The sequence below is a fragment of the Scyliorhinus torazame genome, chromosome 13 (genome assembly GCF_047496885.1).
Source record: "Scyliorhinus torazame isolate Kashiwa2021f chromosome 13, sScyTor2.1, whole genome shotgun sequence".
NCBI lineage: Eukaryota > Metazoa > Chordata > Chondrichthyes > Carcharhiniformes > Scyliorhinidae > Scyliorhinus > Scyliorhinus torazame.
Genome location: NC_092719.1, coordinates 25,910,599 through 25,934,568, shown reverse-complemented (window position 1 = coordinate 25,934,568; position 23,970 = coordinate 25,910,599). Strand labels below are relative to the sequence as shown.

General features: G+C 52.1%; 1 protein-coding gene across 2 annotated transcripts in view; it reads left to right on the top strand.

Annotated features, from left to right (window-relative positions):
* Nucleotides 1-23,970, top strand: part of LOC140387904 (interferon regulatory factor 6-like) — an 88,966-nt gene that overhangs the window by 51,022 nt on the left and 13,974 nt on the right. For both annotated transcript variants that reach the window (XM_072471199.1, XM_072471198.1), the window contains exons 2-7: nucleotides 8,812-9,012; nucleotides 9,924-10,122; nucleotides 17,053-17,087; nucleotides 18,230-18,269; nucleotides 20,303-20,593; nucleotides 22,360-22,752. In XM_072471199.1, coding sequence (XP_072327300.1) covers nucleotides 8,836-9,012; nucleotides 9,924-10,122; nucleotides 17,053-17,087; nucleotides 18,230-18,269; nucleotides 20,303-20,593; nucleotides 22,360-22,752 — 1,135 coding nt within the window. In that variant the 5' untranslated portion in view covers nucleotides 8,812-8,835. The remainder of the gene's footprint in view (nucleotides 1-8,811; nucleotides 9,013-9,923; nucleotides 10,123-17,052; nucleotides 17,088-18,229; nucleotides 18,270-20,302; nucleotides 20,594-22,359; nucleotides 22,753-23,970) is intronic.

Here is a 23,970-nt window from a genome sequence, read left to right as displayed (position 1 = left end):
GGAAGGGCAGGATTGGCAGCTAAACGTTCCAGGATTTAGATGTTTCAGGCGGGATAGAGGGGGATGTAAAAGGGGAGGCGGAGTTGCGCTACTGGTTCGGGAGAATGTCACAGCTGTACTGCGAGAGGACACCTCAGAGGGCAGTGAGGCTATATGGGTAGAGATCAGGAATAAGAAGGGTGCAGTCACAATGTTGGGGTTATACTACAGGCCTCCCAACAGCCAGCGGGAGATCGAGGAGCAGATAGGTAGACAGATTTTGGAAAAGAGTAAAAACAACAGGGTTGTGGTGATGGGAGACTTCAACTTCCCCAATATTGACTGGGACTCACTTAGTGCCAGGGGCTTAGGCGGGGCGGACTTTGTAAGGAGCATCCAGGAGGGCTTCTTAAAACAATATGTAGACAGTCCAACTAGGGAAGGGGCGGTACTGGACCTGGTATTGGGGAATGAGCCCGGCCAGGTGGTAGATGTTTCAGTAGGGGAGCATTTCGGTAACAGTGACCACAATTCAGTAAGTTTCAAAGTACTGGTGGACAAGGATAGGAGTGGTCCGAGGATGAATGTGCTAAATTGGGGGAAGGCTAATTATAACAATATTAGGCGGGAACTGAAGAACATAGATTGGGGGCGGATGTTTGAGGGCAAATCAACATCTGACATGTGGGAGGCTTTCAAGTGGCAGTTGAAAGGAATACAGGACCGGCATGTTCCTGTGAGGAAGAAGGATAAATACGGCAATTTTCGGGAACCTTGGATGACGAGTGATATTGTAGGCCTCGTCAAAAAGAAAAAGGAGGCATTTGTCAGGGCTAAAAGGCTGGGAACAGACGAAGCCTGCGTGGAATATAAGGAAAGTAGGAAGGAACTTAAGCAAGGAGTCAGGAGGGCTAGAAGGGGTCACGAAAAGTCATTGGCAAATAGGGTTAAGGAAAATCCCAAGGCTTTTTACACGTACATAAAAAGCAAGAGGGTAGCCAGGGAAAGGGTTGGCCCACTGAAGGATAGGCACGGGAATCTATGTGTGGAGCCAGAGGAAATGGGCGAGGTACTAAATGAATACTTTGCATCGGTATTCACCAAAGAGAAGGAATTGGTAGATGTTGAGTCTGGAGAAGGGGGTGTAGATAGCCTGGGTCACATTGTGATCCAAAAAGACAAGGTGTTGGGTGTCTTTAAAAATATTAAGGTAGATAAGTCCCCAGGGCCTGATGGGATCTACCCCAGAATACTGAAGGAGGCCGGAGAGGAAATTGCTGAGGCCTTGACAGAAATCTTTGGATCCTCGCTGTCTTCAGGGGATGTCCCGGAGGACTGGAGAATAGCCAATGTTGTTCCTCTGTTTAAGAAGGGTAGCAAGGATAATCCCAGGAACTACAGGCCGGTGAGCCTTACTTCAGTGGTAGGGAAATTACTGGAGAGAATTCTTCGAGACAGGATCTACTCCCATTTGGAAGCAAATGGACGTATTAGTGAGAAGCAACACGGTTTTGTGAAGGGGAGGTCGTGTCTCACTAACTTGATAGAGTTTTTCGAGGAGGTCACTAAGATGATTGATGCAGGCAGGGCAGTGGATGTTGTCTATATGGACTTCAGTAAGGCCTTTGACAAGGTCCCTCATGGTAGACTAGTACAAAAGGTGAAGTCACACGGGATCAGGGGTGAGCTGGCAAGGTGGATACAGAACTGGCTAGGTCATAGAAGGCAGAGAGTAGCAATGGAAGGGTGCTTTTCTGATTGGAGGGCTGTGACTAGTGGTGCTCCGCAGGGATCAGTGCTGGGACCTTTGCTGTTCGTAGTATATATAAATGATTTGGAGGAAAATGTAACTGGTCTGATTAGTAAGTTTGCAGACGACACAAAGGTTGGTGGAATTGCGGATAGCGATGAGGACTGTCGGAGGATACAGCAGGATTTAGATTGTCTGGAGACTTGGGCGGAGAGATGGCAGATGGAGTTTAATCCGGACAAATGTGAGGTAATGCATTTTGGAAGGACTAACGCAGGTAGGGAATATACAGTGAATGGTAGAACCCTCAAGAGTATTGAAAGTCAAAGAGATCTAGGAGTACAGGTCCACAGGTCATTGAAAGGGGCAACACAGGTGGAGAAGGTAGTCAAGAAGGCATACGGCATGCTTGCCTTCATTGGCCGGGGCATTGAGTATAAGAATTAGCAAGTCATGTTGCAGCTGTATAGAATCTTAGTCAGGCCACACTTGGAGTATAGTGTTCAATTCTGGTCGCCACACTACCAGAAGGGTGTGGAGGCTTTAGAGAGGGTGCAGAAGAGATTTACCAGAATGTTGCCTGGTATGGAGGGCATTAGCTATGAGGAGCGGTTGAATAAACTCGGTTTGTTCTCACTGGAACGAAGGAGGTTGAGGGGAGACCTGATAGAGGTATACAAAATTATGAGGGGCATAGACAGAGTGGATAGTCAGAGGCTTTTCCCCAGGGTAGAGGGGTCAATTACTAGGGGGCATAGGGTTAAGGTGAGAGGGGCAAGGTTTAGAGTAGATGTACGAGGCAAGTTTTTTACGCAGAGGGTAGTGGGTGCCTGGAACTCTCTACCGGAGGAGGTGGTGGAAGCAGGGACGATAGTGACATTTAAGGGGCATCTTGACAAATACATGAATAGGATGGGAATAGAAGGATACGGACCCAGGAAGTGTAGAAGATTGTAGTTTAGTCGGGCAGCATGGTCGGCGCGGGCTTGGAGGGCCGAAGGGCCTGTTCCTGTGCTGTACATTTCTTTGTTCTTTGTTCTTTGACTACCTCTCCTACTTCCAGCTCCCCTTTGGCCAATGCAGCAGCAACCCAGTTTCCCCCACCCCTCCCCCCGCTAGATCCTCATCTAGCCATTTTGCTCCCCCCATGACACTCCCGTAAGTCGGCTGACGCCGGCCTCTCCCGCCATTCCATCGATCCCCCAGTGTGAGAGTCCCCCCCCCCCACCCCTTGGCAGTCAGTGTGCGCTCCTCTCCAGCACCGCCCCCCCCCCCCCAGCCCCGCCCCCATCCTTCCCTAACGCGGGAAAAACCTGCGCTTTCCTGAGCCGGCCCTGCTCCCTCTGGTGCAGCTCCTTTTTGCGGCTGTTATAACCTGCCTACGTACCATTGGCTGGGGACTAATGACTATCCCACAATCCTGTGGGAGTATGAGCTTCCCCAATGAGGGGGGCGGAGAAACCACTAGTAAACTCCTAGTATAAATAAAGCTGGCCAGTTCAGGAACCAGCAGGAAGGAGTATGTAGCAAGGGAAGTTACTGCTACTGTTATGTATATATGTTATAGTAAATAAATGTTATTACTTTGTATCCTTAAAACTCGTGCTGGATTCTTCGTGGCCCTCACAAAAGGGTGAGTGTGCGGTTTGTTGGGGGTGAGTGTGCGGTTTGTTGGGGGTGAGTGTGCGGTTTGTTGGGGGTGAGTGTGCGGTTTGTTGGGGGTGAGTGTGCGGTTTGTTGGGGGTGAGTGTGCGGTTTGTTGGGTGTGAGTGCGTTTTGTTGGGTGTGAGTGCCACAGCGAAAAACTGGACCGACCTCCTCAGAAGACAAACATGGGACACAACCGACAGAATACCCTTCGTCGTCCAGTACTTCCCCGGAGCGGAGAAACTACGTCATCTTCTTCACAGCCTTCAACACGTCATTGATGACGATGAACATCTTGCCAAGGTCATCCCCACACCCCCACTACTTGCCTTCAAACAACCGCGCAACCTCAAACGAACCATTGTTTGCAGCAAACTACCCAGTCTTCAGAACAGCGACCACGACACCACACAACCCTGTCATGGCAATCTCTGCAAGACGTGCCAGATCATCGACATGGATACCACCATTACACGTGAGAACACCACCCACCAGGTACGCGGTACATACTCGTGCGACTCGGCCAACGTTGTCTACCTCATACGCTGCAGGAAAGGATGTCACGAAGCGTGGTACATTGGCGAGACCATGCAGACGCTGCGACAACGAATGAACGGACATCGCGCAACAATCACCAGGCAGGAATGTTCCCTTCCAGTCGGGGAACACTTCAGCAGTCAAGGGCATTCAGCCTCTGATCTCCGGGTAAGCGTTCTCCAAGGCGGCCTTCAGGACCCGCGACAACGCAGAATCGCCAAGCAGAAACTTATAGCCACGTTCCGCACACATGAGTGCGGCCTCAACCGGGACCTGGGATTCATGTCGCATTACATTCATCCCCCACCATCTGGCCTGCGAAATCCTACCAACTGTCCTGGCTTGGTACAATTCACACCTCTTTAACCTGGGGTTACCCCATCTCTGGATCTGTAAAGATTTAATCACCTGCTAATGCTCGCATTCCAAGCATTGTTTGGCATCTTTGAATTTGTCTATATATGTGTTTCTGGAACAGACCTCTTCATTCGCCTGAGGAAGGAGCAGCGCTCCGAAAGCTAGTGACATCGAAACAAACCTGTTGGACTTTAACCTGGTGTTGTAAGACTTCGTATCGTTTAGTATGCATGGCCTCCCCGAGGTGCTGGTCACGGATAACGGCACTCCATTCACGAGTGAGGAGTTTGCGAGGTTCACGAAGATGAACGGCATCCGCCATATCCGCACTGCCCCTTACCACCCGGCTTCAAATGGGTTGGCAGAGCGCACAGTGCAGACATTCAAAAGAGGCCTAAACAAGCAGTCTTCCGGATCAATGGACACGAGACTGGCTCGCTTTTTGTTTACGTACAGGACCACCCCCCATGCAGTGACTGGGGTAGCTCCCGCAGAACTCCTAATGGGCCGGAGACTTCACACCCGCCTTAGTATGGTTTTCCCGGACATTGGCGCAAAAGTACGCCGCGCACAAGAACGGCAGGGACAGGGATTTTCTCGGCATCGGCCGATTCGGAAGTTTGCGCCCGGTGACCCAGTGTTCGTTCGGAATTTTGCTGGTGGTGCCCAATGGGTTCCTGGTGTAATCTTTCGCCAAACGAGCCCTATATCGTACCAAGTGCAAGCCCAGGGTCGTCTCCAGCGAAAACATGTAGACCACGTTAGGTCCAGAAGACTATCCCCTCAAAAGATTCCCCGCCCCCGGAGCTCATTTCTACAGCCGCAGAGACCAGAGACAACATAGAACATAGAACATAGAATTTACAGTGCAGAAGGAGGCCATTCGGCCCATCGAGTCTGCACCGGCTCTTGGAAAGTGCACCCTACCCAAGGTCAACACCACCACCCTATCCCCATAACCCAGTAACCCCACCCACCACTAAGGGCAATTTTGGACACTAAGGGCAATTTATCATGGCCAATCCACCTAACCTGCACATCTTTGGACTGTGGGAGGAAACCGGAGCACCCGGAGGAAACCCACGCACACACTGGGAGGATGTGCAGACTCCGCACATAGTGACCCAATCCAGAATCGAACCTGGGACCCTGGCGCTGTGAAGCAATTGTGCTATCCACAATGCTACCGTGCTGCCCAAGGGAAGGTAGTCCTCACAATCTTCCACTGGTGCCTCACTCGAAGCCTGCGCAGATCGTTACGGGACCGAATGGAGATAGAGACGCTGACATGATGGAGGAAGCAGACTCTAACTCCGAGATGGAGACACAGGATGCATCAGAGGGGGAATCCTCGGGTCCACGGGCCGTGGATGGACAACCGTTGCGCCGTTCATCACGGAGCGCCGGTCTCCGTCTCGTTACACGCCGCCTGATCCAGCGCCGCGTGCAAATGGTGTCCGGCCTGCGGCCAAACGAGTCCGACGCCCTCCTTCGCCAGGGTCTTCGGTGGATTCCTTGGACTTTGGGGGGGAGGGATGTTATAACCTGCCTACTTGCCATTGGCTGGGGACTAATGACTATCCCACAATCCTGTGGGAGTATGAGCTTCCCCAATGAGGGGGGCGGAGAAACCATTAGTAAACTCCTAGTATAAATAAAGCTGGCCAGTTCAGGAACCAGCAGGAAGGAGTATGTAGCAAGGGAAGTTACTGCTACTGTTATGTATATATGTTATAGTAAATAAATGTTATTACTTTGTATCCTTAAAACTCATGCTGGATTCTTCGTGGCCCTTACAAAAGCGGCCTTACCCCAACTCCCCATCCCCGGACCTCCACCCACCATCTTCCTCCGCAGGGCCCTGCCCCACCAACACCGACGCCCACACTCTCCCACAGCCCCCACATCAAATCCATTCACCCATCCCTACCCAGCACCAAAACAAAAAGAACATTCCCCAAACACAGTAAACATCCCCCCCCCCCCACGACAAACCCTCCGTTTGAGTCCAACTTTTCAGTCTAGATAAAGTTCCATGCCTCATCAAGCGTTTCAAAATAGTGGTGCCGATCTTGGAACGTGACCCACAATCGCGCTGGCTGCAGCATCCCGAACTTCACCCCCTTCCGATGGAGCACCGCCTTAACCCGGTTAAAACCAGCTCTCTTCTTAGCCACCTCCGCACTCCAGTCCTGGTAAGTTCGGATCTCCGTGTTCTCCCACCTGCTGCTCCGTTCTTTTTTGGCCCATCTCAGGATGCATTCTCTGTCCATAAAGCGGTGGAACCTCACCACTACAGCCCTTGGCGGCTCGTTGGCTTTGGGTCTACTTGCCAGTACCCAATCAGCCCCATCCAGCTCCAAGGGCCTCGGGAAAGCTCCCGCGCCCATCAGCGAATTGAGCATTGTGCTCCTATATGCCCCGGCATCGGGCCCCTCCACCCCTTCAGGGAGACCCAGAATCCGAAGATTCTTCCTCCTCGACCTGTTCTCCAGGTCCTCAAATTTTTCGACCCACCTCTTGTGCAGCGCCTCGTGCGCCTCCACCTTCACCGCCAGGCCCAAGATCTCGTCCTTGTTCTCCGAGGCTTTTTGCCGCCCCTTGGGCCTTCTGGGTCTCCACAAGCTTCTCAATCGCCGCCTTCATTGGCGCCAGCATTTCTGTCCTCAGCTCCTCAAAGCAGCGTTTAAGAAACTCCTGCTGCTCCTGCGACCACTGCGTCCACGCTGCTTGGTCTCCACCCGCCGCCATCTTGCTTTTCCTCCCTCGCACTTTCCGCTGCACCAGGATCACTTTTTTAACTGCTCCACTCCTGGTCCAATCCATATAAAGTCGGGGGGACCTTGCAGTCACCTTCCCACACTGGAAGCCATCGAACAATTGCCGTTGGGGCCCCTCTGAAGAGCCCAAATGTCCGTTCCCGGCGGGAGCTGCCGAACGTGCGACATACCTAGGCATAGCCGCAACCGGAAGTCCACTACCCACTTCCTAACCATCAATATGTTGGCTGCCCAGTAATAGTTGGGATGAAAAGGTTGATGTATGAGGAGAGATAAAACAGTTTCAGCTTACACTCGCTGCAGTTTAGAAGAATGACAGGGGATCTCATTGAGGTATATAAAATATTAAGAGGGATTGATAAAGTAAAATATTGTGAATGCTGGGGTTCAGAAATAAAAGCAGAAAATGCTGAAAATATTCAGCATTCTCTCTCCCCACAATTACTGCCAAACCTGCTGAATATTTCTGGCAGTGTTCACGAGCATGCTGCTTAGCATGATGAAATACAAATACAAAGAACCATTCGAAGAATTGGGGCAGTTTCTGCTCGTCCAAAGGAGGGTGATTTGATAAAGGTGTTTAAAATAATGAAGGGTTGTGACGGGGTAGGTAGAAAAAGACTCTTCCCAGTAATTGAGCAGTCTTGAATGAGGAGACATGGACATTCAAACTAAATGTGTGAGATTTAGCCCACAAAATAGGAGAAATCTAATTTTACACATGAGGGTCAGTGGTTGAAGCAAGAGATTGTATCAGTATTGAAGGACAGGATAGGCAAGTATTTAAAAAAGGGGAATTAATGGGGAACAAGTGGGACACAAGAGTTTGGGAACACTGCTTGCGTGCAGGCTAAGCACGAACACAAACATATCATTTGTATGAATTCCAATTACATTTGATACACTTTTAGGATGTTTATGAGAAGAATGAAGAAATTTTATACAATTGCATATTATTTTGTAATCCCCAGCTTTTCCTTGTCCTGTTTTCTCATTGGTATCCTGTGCTGTGGACTTTGACTCTTCACCCAGATAGTTGAACAAAAAATGCCAGTTTCATTTTTGTAAAATAGGAAGTATGATTTAATTCTCTTGGTGTGGAGCAAAAATGAAAGTTTGAAATAAAAAGGTTGTTCAAGCTGAGTGTTTACAGGCTGGTTTTGCTATTATCGATTTGAAATTGAAGGGATTTCCAAAGTTTGCTGTTTCGCGATGAGAAAGTCACTTTTGTGTGAATAGTATTTTCATTTTTGGTATATCTGAATCATTGCATAGGAAGTTGTTATTTCCTTTTAAAGATGTGTTCTATATTTAAAAATAAATAGGCTTTCAAACGACAGATCATTGGTCTCCAATCCGATGACTGTCTTGAGGTCTCCCAATTCCTTCATTTCTGGTCTGTCGCATGTACCGGATTTCCTTCGATCTACCATTGGGGGCTATGCCTTCAGCAACCAGGACCTTTAGCCCTGGAATCTCCGCCCGAAACACTTCCTCCAAACTTCTGGTCACCTGTCCTAATATCTCCTTATATGCCTCAAATTTTCTCTCAGCGCTTGTTGATGTTTTACTGTGTTAAAAGTAATGTTTCTTCTCAGCTGTCCATGCGAGAATCTGGAATGTACTGAGCAGTATGATAAACAGACTACACAACAAAGAGGAATTAGGGGGAACATTGCTTAAAGGTGCGCTATAAATTCAAGATGTTGTCGTTGTTAATGTTTGAGTAATGTTCAATGTCACTGTCTTCATTGGTTTCAGTTCGAATTTTCCCAGGAATTTAGAATGATGGCCATGCAGCCACGAAGGATTCGCTTGAAACCGTGGCTCTTGGCACAGGTGGACAGTGGCCACTATCCTGGGCTTCAGTGGCTGGATGACCAGCGCACACATTTTCAGATCCCTTGGCGGCATGCCACCAGGCACATCCCTACCCAGGATGACGACAACACTATCTTCAAGGTGAAGTGGACAACTCTGTAGCTCCTTGTTTGTTTTCATAGAATCATAGAATCCCTACAGTGCAGAAGGAGGCCATTCAGCACATCGAGACTGCACCGACCCTCCGAAAGAGCACCCACACACCCCACCCTATCCCCGTAACCCCAGTTAACCTGCACATCTTTGGACACTAAGGGGAAATTTAGCATGGCCAATCCACTCAACCTGCACATCTTTGGACTGTGGGAGGAAACCGGAGAACCCAGAGGAAACCCAAGTAGACACGGGGAGAATGTGAAAATCCACCCAGTCACCCTAGGCTGGAATTGAACTCGGGTCCTTGGCACTGTGAGACAGCAGTGCTAACTATGCATATTTGCTGCAATTTGATCTGCATGTTATAATGTGTAAAGAAATTGCATTTCACAACCTCCAGGTGCCTCCAAGCAATTTACAGCCAGGAAGGTGGGGGAATGGGGGAGAGGTTTGCATTGTTGTCACTATGGGGCAATGGGGGAGGGGTTTGCATTGTTGTCACTATTGTAATGTAGGGGAGCGATAACCACATTGCACCAAGCAAGCTCCCACAAACAGCAATGTGAAAATGACTAGACCATCAGGGTTTTTTTTGTGATGCTGTTTGAAAAATGGAACAACAGGAAGAACATCCTCAAGATAGTGCTGTGGGTGCTAATTCATCTTCCTGAGGGATGTTTAAGGTCTCATTTGAAAAACGCCACCTCTGACAATCAGACTGAAATGGAGACCAAGCTAAAAAAGGGAGATCTCAAGAAGGCTAACAAAAAGTTTGATCAAAGTGAAAGGTTTAATGGAGAACATTAGAGTCAAGGATGTAAATGCAGAACCACAGCTGATGGGCAAAGTTGTATTTGCTTTATTTTTCCTGAGTGATTGTGTTCTTTCCCTACCAGGCTTGGGCGGTGGAGACGGGCAAATATCACCAAGGGGTTGATGGGCCAGATCCTGCAAAATGGAAAGCAAACCTCCGCTGTGCCCTCAACAAGAGCCGGGAGTTCAAACTGATTTATGATGGCACCAAGGAGACCCCCATGCAGCCATACAAGATCTACCAAGTGTGTGACCTTCACAATGGGGGAAACATCACTCCAGGTAGGAGCTACATGAAATCTCAGAATCTTGCTCAGGCCCACCCAACCCTCTTCTTCCCTTTTTTGTTTTATTCCATCCTCAAAAAGAGGCAAATGTAAAATTGATTTGCATCACATGCTGACCTTTTCGCACTCCCCTCTCCAGCATTAATGCAAAGGTTTACAATGAGTGATGTGGAAAAACAGCTCACCTAGTGGTTATTGGTGCTGGACCAGCAGCTAGAGAATCAGGGTGACCAACCATTCTGGATTTTACAGGATCATCCTGTGGTTCAGCTGATTGTCCCGCACCTTACTTCCCGCAATGTCATTTGTTTCGTATTTCGTATTTCTGCGGCAGCAACTTGGGAAGCTGTTTCGGCGACTTCTCTTGTTGCTGCCTTCTGCCCCCTCTCTCTCCCACTCCTTCTGACCCCCTCTCTCTCTCCCACTCCTTCTGGCCCCCTCTCTCTCTCTCCCACTCCTTCTGGCCCCCTCTCTCTCTCCCACTCCTGGCCCCCTCTCTCTCTCTCCCACTCCTTCTGGCCCCCTCTCTCTCTCCCACTCCTTCTGGCCCCCTCTCTCTCTCCCACTCCTTCTGGCCCCCTCTCTCTCTCCCACTCCTTCTGGCCCCCTCTCTCTCTCCCACTCCTTCTGGCCCCCTCTCTCTCTCCCACTCCTTCTGCCCCCTCTCTCTCCCACTCCTTCTGGCCCCCTCTCTCTCTCCCACTCCTTCTGGCCCCCTCTCTCTCTCCCACTCCTGGCCCCCTCTCTCTCTCTCCCACTCCTTCTGGCCCCCTCTCTCCCACTCCTTCTGACCCCCTCTCTCTCTCCCACTCCTTCTGACCCCCTCTCTCTCTCCCACTCCTTCTGGCCCCCTCTCTCTCTCTCTCTCTCCCACTCCTTCTGGCCCCCTCTCTCTCTCTCTCTCCCACTCCTTCTGGCCCCCTCTCTCTCTCTCTCTCCCACTCCTTCTGGCCCCCTCTCTCTCTCTCTCTCTCCCACTCCTTTTGGCCCCCTCTCTCTCTCTCCCACTCCTTCTGGCCCCCTCTCTCTCTCTCCCACTCCTTCTGGCCCCCTCTCTCTCTCTCCCACTCCTTCTGGCCCCCTCTCTCTCTCCCACTCCTTCTGGCCCCCTCTCTCTCTCCCACTCCTTCTGGCCCCCCCTCTCTCTCCCACTCCTTCTGGCCCCCTCTCTCTCTCCAACTCCTTCTGGCCCCCCCCTCGCTCTCCCACTCCTTCTGGCCCCCCCTCTCTCTCACTCTCTCGGCTTCCCCCCCACCCCTCTCTCTCCCTCCTTCTGGTTTCTTATGACTCTCGCCTTCTGGCACCCTCCTTCTCCCCTCCTCTCTCCCTTCCTCTCTCTCTCTTCCTCTCTCTCTCCTTCTTACTCCCTCTCTTGCCTGGCTCTCTCCCTTCTTCTCCCCTGGCTCTCTCTCTCCACTTCCTCCTTTTTAAAAATAAATTTAGAGTACCCAATTCATTTTTTTCCATTGAAGGGGCAATTTAGTATAACCAATCCGTCTACCCTGCACATCTTTGGGTTGTGGGGGTGAAACCCACGCAAACACGGGGAGAATGTGCAAACTCCACACAGACAGTGACCAAGAGTCGGGATCAAAACTGGGACCTCGGCGCCATGTGACAGCAGTGCTAACCACTGCACCACTGTGCTGCCCCCTCTCTCCACTTCTGGCTCCTTCCTTCTCTCTCTCTGTCTGTCTCTCTCTCTCTCTCACCACTGTGCTGCCCCCTCTCTCCACTTCTGGCTCCTTCCTTCTCTCTCTCTCTCTGTCTGTCTCTCTCTCTCTCTCTCTCTTCCCCCCCCCCTTTCTCTTTCCCCCCCTTTCTCTTTCCCCCCCCTTTCTCTTTCCTCCCCTTTCTCTTTCCTCCCCCCTTTCTCTTTCCTCCCCCCTTTCTCGTTCCTCCCCCCTTTCTCTTTCCTCCCCCCTTTCTCTTTCCTCCCCCCTTTTTCTTTCCCCTCTCTCTTTCCCCTCTCTCTTTCCCCTCTCTCTTTCCCCTCTCTCTTCCCCCCCTCTCTCTTCCCCCCCCTCTCTCTTCCCCCCCTCTCTCTTCCCCCCCTCTCTCTTCCCCCCCTCTCTCTTCCCCCCCCTCTCTCTTCCCCCCCCTCTCTCTTCCCCCCCCTCTCTTCCCCCCCTCTCTTCCCCCCCTCTCTTCCCCCCCTCTCTTCCCCCCCTCTCTCTTCCCCCCTCTCTCTTCCCCCTCTCTCTCTCTTCCCCCCTCTCTCTCTTCCCCCCCTCTCTCTCTTCCCCCCCTCTCTCTCTTCGCCCCCCTCTCTCTCTTCCCCCCTCTCTCTCTTCCCCCCCTCTCCCTCTTCCCCCCCCTCTCTCTCTTCCCCGCCCCTCTCCCTCTTCCCCCCCCTCTCTCTCTTCCCCCCCCTCTCTCTCTTTCCCCCCCCCCTCTCTCTCTTCCCCCCTCTCTCTCTTCCCCCCCTCTCTCGCCTGGTTCCTTCTGTGTCTGCCTCTCACTCTCACTCACGCCTTCTATCTCTTGTTCGCTCTCTCTTTCCTTTTGTCTCTCTGTTACTCATGCCTTCTGACTCTCTCTCTCTCTATCTCTCACTTCTCTCTCTGTTCATTTTCTGTCACTCCTCTCACTTTCACTCCTCTCTCATTCACTCTCCTCTCTCTCTCTCTGTCTCTCTCTTTCTCACTCCTCTCTCTGTCTCTGTCCTGTCTCCCCATAGAACCATAGAACGGTTATGGTGCAGAAAGAAGCCATTCAGCCCATCGTATCTGTGCCTGCCAAAAAAGAAAAAAAAAGAAACTTGCCGCTCATTTTAGTCCCATTTTCCAGCACCTGTAGTGATTTATAGAATTTTGGGCACAGATCCAGGCACCTTTTTAAAGGAGTTGAGCATTTCGGCCTCTGAACACCCACTCAGACAGTGAATTCTAGATGCCTCCACCCTCTAGCTGAAAATTATTTTCCTCGTGTCTAATCCTTCAACCAATCACCTTAAATTTACGCCCCCCCCCAAGTAATTGACCCATCAGCTAGGGGAAAACAAGTCTTTCCTGTCTACCCTATCTGGGCCCCTCATAATTTTGTACACCTCAATTCGGTCACCCCTTAGCCTCCTCTGTTCTGAGGAAAACAATCCTTGTCTATCTAATCTCTCCTCATAGCTGCAATTTCCAAGCCCTGGCAACATTTTTGGAAATTTTCTTTGTGCCCTGTCCAGAGCAATTCTGTCCCACCTGTAATATGGTGACCAGGACAGTACACACAATTCCAGCTGTGCCCTAACCAGCATTTTAAACAGTCCCATCATTACAGCCCTGCTTTTGTATTTAATACCTCGCCCAATTAAGGAAATAATTACATATGCTTTCTTGACCACCTTGTCCACCTCTCCTGCCACCTTCAAGGACCTGTAGATCTGCATTAAAAGGTGCTAACTTCCTCAACCCCTCTCAATACTTTCCCATTTATTAAGTATTCCCTTGCTTTGTTTGCCCTCCCCAAATGCATTACATTCTCAATGTCTTCTCCCCGCTCTGGTCCCTGCCCCCGCTCTGGTCCCCGCCCCCGCTTTGGCCCCCGCCCCCGCTCTGGCCGCTCTCGTCCCCGCCCCCGCTCTCGTCCCCGTCCCCGCTCCCGCCCCCCCTCTCGTCCCCGCCCCCTCTCGTCCCCGCCCCCCTCTCGTCCCCGCCCCCCTCTCGTCCCCGCCCCCCTCTCGTCCCCGCCCACTCTCGTCCCCGCCCACTCTCGTCCCCGCCCACTCTCGTCCCCGCCCACTCTCGTCCCCGCCCCCTCTCGTCCCCGCCCCCCTCTCGTCCCCGCCCCCCTCTCGTCCCCGCCCCCTCTCGTCCCCGCCCCCCTCTCGTCCCCGCCCCCCTCTCGTCCCCGCCCCCCTCTCGTCCCCGCCCCCCTCTCGTCCCCGCCCCCCTCTCGTCCCCGCCCCCCTCTCGTCCCCGCCCCGCTCTCGTCCCCGCCCCCGCTCTCGTCCCCGCCCCCCTCTCGTCCCCGCCCCGCTCTCGTCCCCGCCCCCCCTCTCGTCCCCGCCCCCCCTCTCGTCCCCGCCCCCCTCTCGTCCCCGCCCCCCCTCTCGTCCCCGCCCCCCCTCTCGTCCCCGCCCCCCTCTCGTCCCCGCCCCCCTCTCGTCCCCGCCCCCCTCTCGTCCCCGCCCCCCTCTCGTCCCCGCCCCCCCTCTCGTCCCCGCCCCCCTCTCGTTCCCGCCCCCCTCTCGTTCCCGCCCCCGCTCTCGTCCCCGCCCCCGCTCTCGTCCCCGCCCTCGTCCCCGCCCCCGCCCTCGTCCCCGCCCCCGCCCTCGTCCCCGCCCCCGCCCTCGTCCCCGCCCCCGCTCTCGTCCCCGCCCCCGCTCTCGTCCCCGCCCCCCTCTCGTCCCCGCCCCCCCCTCCCCCTCCCCCTCGTCCCCGCCCCCCCCTCGTCCCCGCCCCCCCCTCGTCCCCGCCCCCCCCTCGTCCCCGCCCCCCTCTCGTCCCCGCCCCCCTCTCGTCCCCGCCCCCCCTCGTCCCCGCCCCCCTCTCGTCCCCGCCCCTCTCTCGTCCCCGCCCCTCTCTCGTCCCCGCCCCCCTCTCGTCCCCGCCCCCCTCTCGTCCACGTCCCCCTCTCGTCCCCGCCCCCCTCTCGTCCCCGCCCCCGCTCTCGTCCCCGCCCCCGCTCTCGTCCCCGCCCCCGCTCTCGTCCCCGCCCCCGCTCTCGCCCCCGCTCTCGCTCTCGCTCTCGCTCTCGCCCCCGCTCTCGTCCCCGCCCCGCTCTCGTCCCCGCTCTCGTCCCCGCCCCCGCCCCCGCTCTCGCCCCCGCCCCGCTCTCGCCCCCGCCCCGCTCTCGCCCCCGCCCCGCTCTCGCACCCGCCCCGCTCTCGCCCCCGCCCCGCTCTCGCCCCCGCCCCGCTCTCGCCCCCGCCTCGCTCTCGCCCCCGCCCCGCTCTCGCCCCCGCCCCGCTCCCGCCCCCGCTCTCGCCCCCGCCCCGCTCCCGCCCCCGCTCTCGCCCCCGCTCTCGCCCCCGCCCCCGCTCTCGCCCCCGCTCTCGCCCCCGCTCTCGCCCCCGCCCCCGCCCCCGCCCCCGCCCCCGCTCTCGCCCCCGCCCCCGCTCTCGCCCCCGCCCCCGCTCTCGCCCCCGCCCCCGCTCTCGCCCCCGCCCCCGCTCTCGCCCCCGCCCCCGCTCTCGCCCCCGCCCCCGCTCTCGCCCCCGCTCTCGCCCCCGCTCTCGTCCCCGCTCTCGTCCCCGCCCCCGCTCTCGTCCCCGCCCCCGCTCTCGTCCCCGCCCCCGCTCTCGTCCCCGCCCCCGCTCTCGTCCCCGCCCCCGCTCTCGTCCCCGCCCCCGCTCTCGTCCCCGCCCCCGCTCTCGTCCCCGCCCCCGCTCTCGTCCCCGCCCCCGCTCTCGTCCCCGCCCCCGCTCTCGTCCCCGCCCCCGCTCTCGTCCCCGCCCCCGCTCTCGTCCCCGCCCCCGCTCTCGTCCCCGCCCCCGCTCTCGTCCCCGCCCCCCGCTCTCGTCCCCGCCCCCGCTCTCGTCCCCGCCCCCGCTCTCGTCCCTGCCCCTGCCCCCGCCCTCGTCCTCGTCCCCGCTCTCGTCCCCGCTCTCGTCCCCGCTCTCGCCCCCGCCCCCGCTCTCGCCCCCGCCCCCGCTCTCGCCCCCGCTCTCGTTCTCGCCCCCGCTCTCGTTCTCGTCCCCGCCCCCGCTCTCGTCCCCGCTCTCGCCCCCGCTCTCGCCCCGCACCCCCGCTCTCGCCCCCGCTCTCGCCCCCCGCCCCCGCTCTCGTTCTCGTCCCCGCTCTCGTCCCCGCCCCCGCTCTCGTCCCCGCCCCCGCTCTCGTCCCCGCCCCCCGCTCTCGTCCCTGCCCCCGCTCTTGTCCCCCGCCCCCGCTCTTGTCCCCGCCCCCGCTCTTGTCCCCGCCCCCGCTCTTGTCCCCGCCCCCGCTCTTGTCCCCGCCCCCGCTCTCGTCCCCGCCCCCCGCTCTCGTCCCCCGCCCCGCTCTCGTCCCCGCCCCCGCTCTGGTCCCCGCCCCGCTCTCGTCCCCGCCCCCGCTCTGGTCCCCGCCCCCGCTCTGGTCCCCGCCCCCGCTCTGGTCCCCGCCCCCGCTCTGGTCCCCGCCCCCGCTCTGGTCCCCGCCCCCGCTCTCGCCCCCGCCCCCGCTCTGGTCCCCGCTCTGGTCCCCGCCCCCGCTCGCTCTCGGCTCCACCCCGCCCTCGGCCCCTCCCCGCTCTCCCTCTCCTCCAGTTGTGTGTGAGAGAACGCACAATCCCAAACTCCTGCCTGTGACATCCTATTCGAGGTAATTTCATTCCCCAGTTCCCTATCCCTTCTATACTGAAGTTGAAATTCAAAGGAAAAAGCACTTGATATGGGGATACTGGACCATGCATAAGGTGGTATGAATCTTTATGGCATCCGTCTAGCCCGTTTTGTACTACACCAGTGTCAATCTCATGAGATGTTTATCTCTGCTCCATGTCTGATTTGTATCCCTGTTGCTGATGTATAATATCTGTGCCACAAACCATACTATATCTCAAGTATGTATGTTTATATTACATATATAATATATATATATATAGGTATTATATATAACAATTGGGACGTGTTTAACAGTGCCTGCAGGCAGTTTATTCCAGATCATAACAACTTGCTGTGTCCATTTATTGTCCTCTGTCACCTCCTGTATAATTCTGCCCTGAATAATTTCCCTGGTTCAGCACTTGTATTGTTTTATGGAGGAAGTGTTACAGTGCTGGCTGGAGCTGAAGGTTGTACAATCTTTGTCTTCCCTGCATGCAAACGTTTTTGTAAAAACAAAAGGAAATGTTTTTCGTGGAGTGGGAAGGAAAGGCAAACTGCAAGTATTGGAAATACACAGCAGGGGTACAGAGAAAAGCCTGTCCAGCCATTTTGAATTGACCCTTCATTAGAATTCAAATTCCTTCTGCAAATGGGTGACTGAATGTGTCTTTCTCTTTCTCTCAGAGACTGTTGACTGTGAACTGGGCGATGATGAAGAGGTAAGTATGTCAATGGTTTTAATCACTCTCAAAGCACCAGCTCAAGTACGAAGGGCCGAACGATCTCCTTCAGTGCTGTAAGGTTCTGTGGCTTGCATGTCCACTCAACATAAACCAGCGTTTTGTTGAGTCCAGCCCTGCAATTTGAAACACTGAATTTCTAGTACACTCGCCCTCTGGAGGAAGATTCTTTCTGACCTCTGCAGGATGCACCTGTAGGGCTGAGAATTAACCCTTTCCAGAAACTGCCTCAAACTTTGAGCTCTTAGGATTAAATTCTGAGGATAGGATTTCACAACCTGCCTCGTGTTCCCTTGAGTTAGAAGGTCAATGTTCAAAATGACATATGGATCAGATAGAATGAATACAGACAAGTGCTTCCCTCCAGAAGGAGATGCCAAAACAATGGGACACAACCTTAAAATGAGAGCTGGCCATTCGGGGGTGAAATCAGGAAATCACAGAATGGAAATTTGGAACTCTCTCCTCTGCAAGATTGTAGATGCTGAGAGTCTACTGGAGATTTCATGATGGAGATTGAGAGGTTATTGTTGGATAAGGGTATCAAGAAATCTGGAGCAAAGGCAGGTAAATAGAGTTGAGGTACACATCTAATAGCCATGATGTGGAGATGCCGGCATTGGACTGGGGTGAGCACAGTATGAAGTCTTACAACACCAAGTTAAAGTCCAACAGGTTTGTTTCGGACAATGCTTCGGACCTGAGGAAGGAGCAATGCTCCGAAAGCTAATGATTTGAAACAAACCTGTTGGACTTCAACCTGGTGTTGCAAGACCTCTTACTATAATCTAATAGAACAGTGGAACAAGCTCAAGTTGTTAAATGGCCTCATCCTGTTCTTGCAAAGCCATCTTGATCCTTTTCCTAGCCCAGAAACATTGAGGTCAGTTGTTGTGCCCTACTAGTACCCCCCGTGAGATCACTCTCACACATTAAGAATATGAACTAGGACCTGGCTGATGGGTAGAGCTCAGTTCACATCATGGGCTGCACCTGCCCAATGAATCAACACTGCTGCTAACTGAACCTGGTGTGACTTGCTGATTTTTTACAAAGTCATGTTTGACAATGTCTTAACAAAGCTCAACTCTGTAACTGATTTATTTCTCTCTTTTTTGCAGCAACAACTCCAAGATTTGTTCCCATCAATGACTTTAAAAGGTGAGAATGGGCTTCACCATGTGTTTTTTGACAAGGGAAGTAAATTCCTTGGTGTGGATTGAGATTACTTCCTCTTTGGCAATCCCTCATAATTGAGGATGGTTTGTTTTCAGTCCAGCTAAGTGGGTCCAGAGATGACTGAAGTCTAATACATGCTCTGCAGATTCTGCCACATGCAGGACAAGTGGTACTTGGAAGATTGGGTAGATAAATTGTTGGGGAGTATTGTACACTCTCCAATGCTCTGACTTCATGTCTGTGAGTTCCCAACAAAGTCTATTGATGCGTTCGGTGCCTTCCCAAATGAGCCTTCCCCATTTTAGTCAGTCACATGCATCCTGCTCAAGTGTTGGAGGGAGTGTTTGACTTCCTTCAGGGATGCTTTGAGGACATCTCTCCCATGTGGGGAGGGGGCCGGGGGACAAGTGCTTGAGTTCCTGGCCCTCAAAGCCACTTCCTCAATCAGAGCTGGCACATTTAGAAACAATGAAGAATTTCATCATTCTAACTTTCTTCATCCCAAGATATGAAAAATGGCCCACATTATCTCGCCATTGATCTTAATTGATGGGGGGGGGAGATGCTGTGCCGTGGGAGGTCATTGGAAGAGGACTTTAGTTTTCCGGGTGTTTCGTAAATGTCTATTTTCTCAATGCTTCGGAAAAGGAGTAGGAAATGACCTGGAGCTGAGTTTCTGAGTGAGTGCACAAGTGCCATCTGCCATTGAAGATCAGTGACTGAAGTCTGAATGATCTTGGTTTTGGATTGAAAACGGCATAGGTTGAACAGCTTTTGTATGTTCTGTAAATTATCTTTGCCTTTGGGTTATATGCTGGGTTATGATGGTTCTGTTGTTGAGACTCGTGCTTTGTGTGTCATTGTGGAGTAGGTGGAGGATGGTGACCAATTTCTGAGGGTAGACAAATTTGAGGATTTCAGCTTTCAGTTAACAGAGTCAAACGTTTTGTGAGGTTGAGAAAGACCATGTGCAGTGGTTGGTACTGTTCCTAGCATTTTTCTTGGATTTTCTAATCAATGACTATCATGTCTGTGGTGCCTCACGATGGGTGAAAAATGCTCTGCAGCTCCTGAAGGAGCTCTTTGACAACTAAGAGGAGGTAATTTAGGAGGATCCTTGCAATGATTTTCCCTGTGGCAGAATGCTGGGAGTCTGCTCTGCAGTTAGCACAAATGAACATGTCTCCCTTCTTGAATATAATTATAATGACAGGGTCCCTGAGATTACTCGGCATCCTCTCCTTTTCCCTGATGAGGGATATGAGGTTGTGCAGCCAGGCTAGGAGTGTACCTCCATTGTGTTTCAGAACTTTGGCATTTATTCCAGGGGCTTCGTCGTTTTTCAGCTTTGCTCTGGACTGGAATGGTGCTGAAACTGACCAGATGGGGCATTGAGGAATGGAGTTTAGGGCATTCAAATCGAAGACAGAATGTCAGTTGAGGAATTCTTCAGAATCTTCTCTCTAGTGAGCACTGACTGCCTCCTTGTTCTGAATAATGGACTTAACAGAATTTGCATGATTAGTGTCAGTAACGAACTCTCCCAGGTCACGTAGAGTACAGATTAAAGCTCCCTCCACTGTGCACCATCAATGAAATGAAATGAAAATCGCTTATTGTCACAAGTAGGCTTCAAATGAAGTTACTGTGAAAAGCCCCTAGTCACCACATTCTGGCGCCTGTTCGGGGAGGCTGGTACGGGAATTGAACTGTGCTGCTGGCCTGCCTTGGTCTGCTTTAAAAGCCAGCTATTTAGCCCGCTGTGCTAAATCAGCCCCGAACCCCCAGGGCACGAACAGTACGGTTTAGATACAGAGTAAGGCTCCCTCTGCACTGTCCCAACAAACACTTCGAGGGCAGGTACAGCCATGAGTAAGATACAGATTAAAGCTACCTAAAGACTGCCCCATCACACACTAAAGCCAATGCCTGACCCAGTCTTCTATTGAGTCCTTCATCTTGCTTTTTAAGAACAATATTTTCACTTTTATTTTTCCTCTCTTGATTTGTGCCAGAGAATGCCAGCCTACCACCGTACCCAACACAGTCCTGGCCAAAACAGGAAGTTACAGTGCCTGATTCATGCATGAATGGAGGACTTGCTAACCCGACACTAACACAAGGGGACCTTGCCCATGCAAACCTTGATCACAGTGAACTTTCTCAGCCGAACCTTGCTCATGGAGGCCTCATTCAACCTAATGCTCCTCCAATCGCTCAAGGAACTCTTAATCCTCTCCCAGCACAGCCAGTGGACCAGTTATCATCACTGACTACATCTGAAATGTTTATCAACTCTCTGCCATGTAAGTTGCTGCTTTTTCTCATTGTTTGCCCCTGTATAACCTGAGGACATTGCTGCTTTAAATTCAGGCGGCATGTTACTTCCTAAAGAATCAAGCATCAGATCTTTAAAACATTTGGGGATGGAAATTTTACTTGTACAGCATTATTGCATTGGCTAACCGTTATACACCGTACTTGATATTCAGTTTTACTAAAGACAGTGGTTCTGAGTATCCAGTAGGCAGTAGAACCAACAATTAACTCCATCCCATCCATTGAGGGAGACGGGAATAGAAAATTATGCTGATAGTTTGGAAGTTAATATGCACACCAGCATAGACGCTTTGGAACAAATGGCTTGTTTCTGTACTATACATTTATCTAATTCTTTGATTAGGACTGAGATAAGTTTCTAACTCTTAAGCTATTAAGAATGCAGAGTTTGTTTGTTTGTATCACAATTGAGCTTAATCCTGCTTTTGCTGAATATCTGTACAAGACACTTGCCATGAGGAATGAAGCCCTGTGGAGTTGTAGCCTCTCCCCTAGCTAAAGTAAAGACATAGTTGCAGAGTACTTTTTTGCCATTTCAATTTCCCAAAACTCTGCTTTAGTGAAGTATTTTTAAAATGTAGCCACTATTGCCATGTAGGAAATGCAGCATTCAACACAGCAAGCTCTCTCAAATTGCAATGAGATAAATGACCAGATATTCTTTTTCCCAGTGATGTTGGCTGAGAAATTAATATAAACCAGGAAGAATTGCCTTGCTCCTCTTTATAATAGTGCAGTGGGAATTTTTACTATCTCACCTGAAAGTCAACAGGGCAGCACTCCCTCATTACTGCACTGAAAGTCTCAGCCTGGATTATCTGCTTGTCTCTGAAGTGGGACTTGAATCTAATTCTGATTGGGAGGAAAGTGTGCTATCTGCAGAGCCATGGCTGAAACTGCATAAAAGTTTAGTTGCTGTAACCCCTGCAGCATTAACCTTACCAGCCCCGCTGCTGTCATTGTTTTTGCATAGTATTTATAGCACAGAAATAGATCATCTGGCTCAACTGACCCATACCAGTGTTTATGCTCCACACGGGCCTCCTCCTACCCTTCTGAACCCTGTAAGAAGTCTTACAGCACCTAGTTAAAGTCCAACAGGTTTGTTTGGAGTCACTAGCTTTCGGAGCACAGCTCCTTCGGCAGGTGAGTGAAAGCTAGTGATTCGAAACAAACCTGTTGGACTTACCTGGTGTTGTAAGATTTCTTACTGTGCCCAGTCCAACGCCGGCAGACCTAACCTTCTACAACTTTCCCCTTGTGTGTTTAACTAGTTTCCCCTTGAGTACTATGTGATGTGCATGAACTACCTCATGTGATTGCACAATCCACATTCTCATTAATCTCTGGGTAAGGAAGTTTTTTTCTGAATTCGCTATTAGATTTATTAGCACAAGTTTATATTATGGCCCCTAGGCCGGTCTCTCCCCAAAGTGAAAACATCTCCGCATCTACCCTATCAAACTCGATGGGCTGAATGGCCTCCTTCGGCATTGTAAATTCTATGAAACCTGTCCACCTTAAAGTGCTCCATCAGGTCAACCCTCAGCCTTCACTTTTCTAAAGAAAAGCCTGTTCAATTTTTCCAGATAGATATAACCTCTCACTTCTGGTGACATTAATGTTTTCTGCACTTTCTCCAGTGCCTCTATATTCTTTCTATAATATGGAGACCAGAACTGTTTATGGTACTCGTGTAGTCTAACTAAGGTTCTGTCTCCTTCTGCGGCAGTGACTGACCTGGACGTGAAGTTCCAATACCGGGGAAAACAGATGGGATCGTTGATCACTGTCAGCAACCCTCATGGCTGCCGCCTGTACTATGGGGACCTCGGTCCTATCCCAGACCAAGTGGAGCTCTTCGGACCCATCACCCTGGAGCAGGTCCGTTTCCCCAGCACGGACCAGGTCTCTCACGAGAAGCAGCGATTTTACACCAATCACTTGTTGGATGTCATGGACCGAGGTCTGATCCTGGAGATCCATGGCCAGGATATTTATGCCATCCGCCTGTGCCAGTGTAAAGTGTTCTGGTCTGGGCCCTGCGCTATTGGACCACCAGGACCTAACCCCCTTGAGAGGGAGAAGAAGATCAAACTCTTCAGTTTGGAGAACTTCCTCAGTGGTGAGTTGGCCAATTTTGTTAAAAAATTATTAATTTTAATTTGTGTGTCTGAAAAAAGGTCAGGGGTGTTGTGTTGACAATGGACTATTTCACATTTTGGACACAGTATCTATATCAAGCACTCCCGGCTCAAGGCGGCATGGGGGCACAGCGGTTACCACTGCTACCTCACAGCGCCAGGGACCCAGGTTCGATTCCGACCTCTGGTGACTGGCTGTGTGTGTGGAGTTTGCACATTCTCCTAGTGTCTGTGTGGGTTTCTTCCGGGTGCTCCGGTTTCCTCCCACAGTCCAAAGATGTGCAGGTTAGGTGGACTGGCCATGCTAAATTGCCCCTAGATGGGGTTACGGGGAGAGGGTGGTGGTTTGGACTTGGGTAGTGTGCTCTTTCAGAGGGTCAGTGCAGACTCGATGGGCCGAATGGCCTCCTTCTGCACTGTAGGGATTCTATAAACAATAAAGATCACTGTCATTCAATCCCAATCTCAGAAAAATGTTCGCAAACAGATTTGTGTGTCCAGCACTTCAGACAACATCAGGATGTCCCAGAGCGCTTTCTAGACAATGCAATGCTTATTTTGAAGTGTAGTCACTGTTGTAATGTAGAAAATACGGCAAACAATTTTCTCATAGCAAGGTTCAATATGACAATGACATGGTAATCTGCTTTTTAGTTATGGTGGTTGAGGGATAGATATTGGCCAGCCCATTGCAGAGAACTCCCCTTCTTTACTCTGAATAGTGCCATGGGATCTTTTACTTTTCACCTGGACAGGCAAATAGGGCCTCAATTTAATACCTATAGCACCTTTAACATAGTAAAACGTCCCAAGTCACTTTACAGGAGCAATCACTACAAATAATTTGACACTGCACATAAGGGAGTATTAAGGTAGAACTTGGTCAAAACTGGGCTTTAAGGAGCATCTTAAAGGACTGGAGAGATAGAAAGGTTGAGAGATTTAAAGAGAGAATTCCAGAGCTTAGGGCCAAAACAGCTGAAGGCACTCTCACCAATGATCAAAGGAAATTGGAGATGCATTAGGGACCAAAACTGGCAGGGCACAAAAACCTCAGGGTATTAGGGTGGGAGGAAGCTGCAGAGACAGGACATGGCAATGCTGCTGCAACACCCTGGGCGAGTGTGTGGTTAATTGCAGCCCCACAAGCCCTGAGTCCCAACATAATTGAATTAACCAATGACTTACAGGCACCAGGC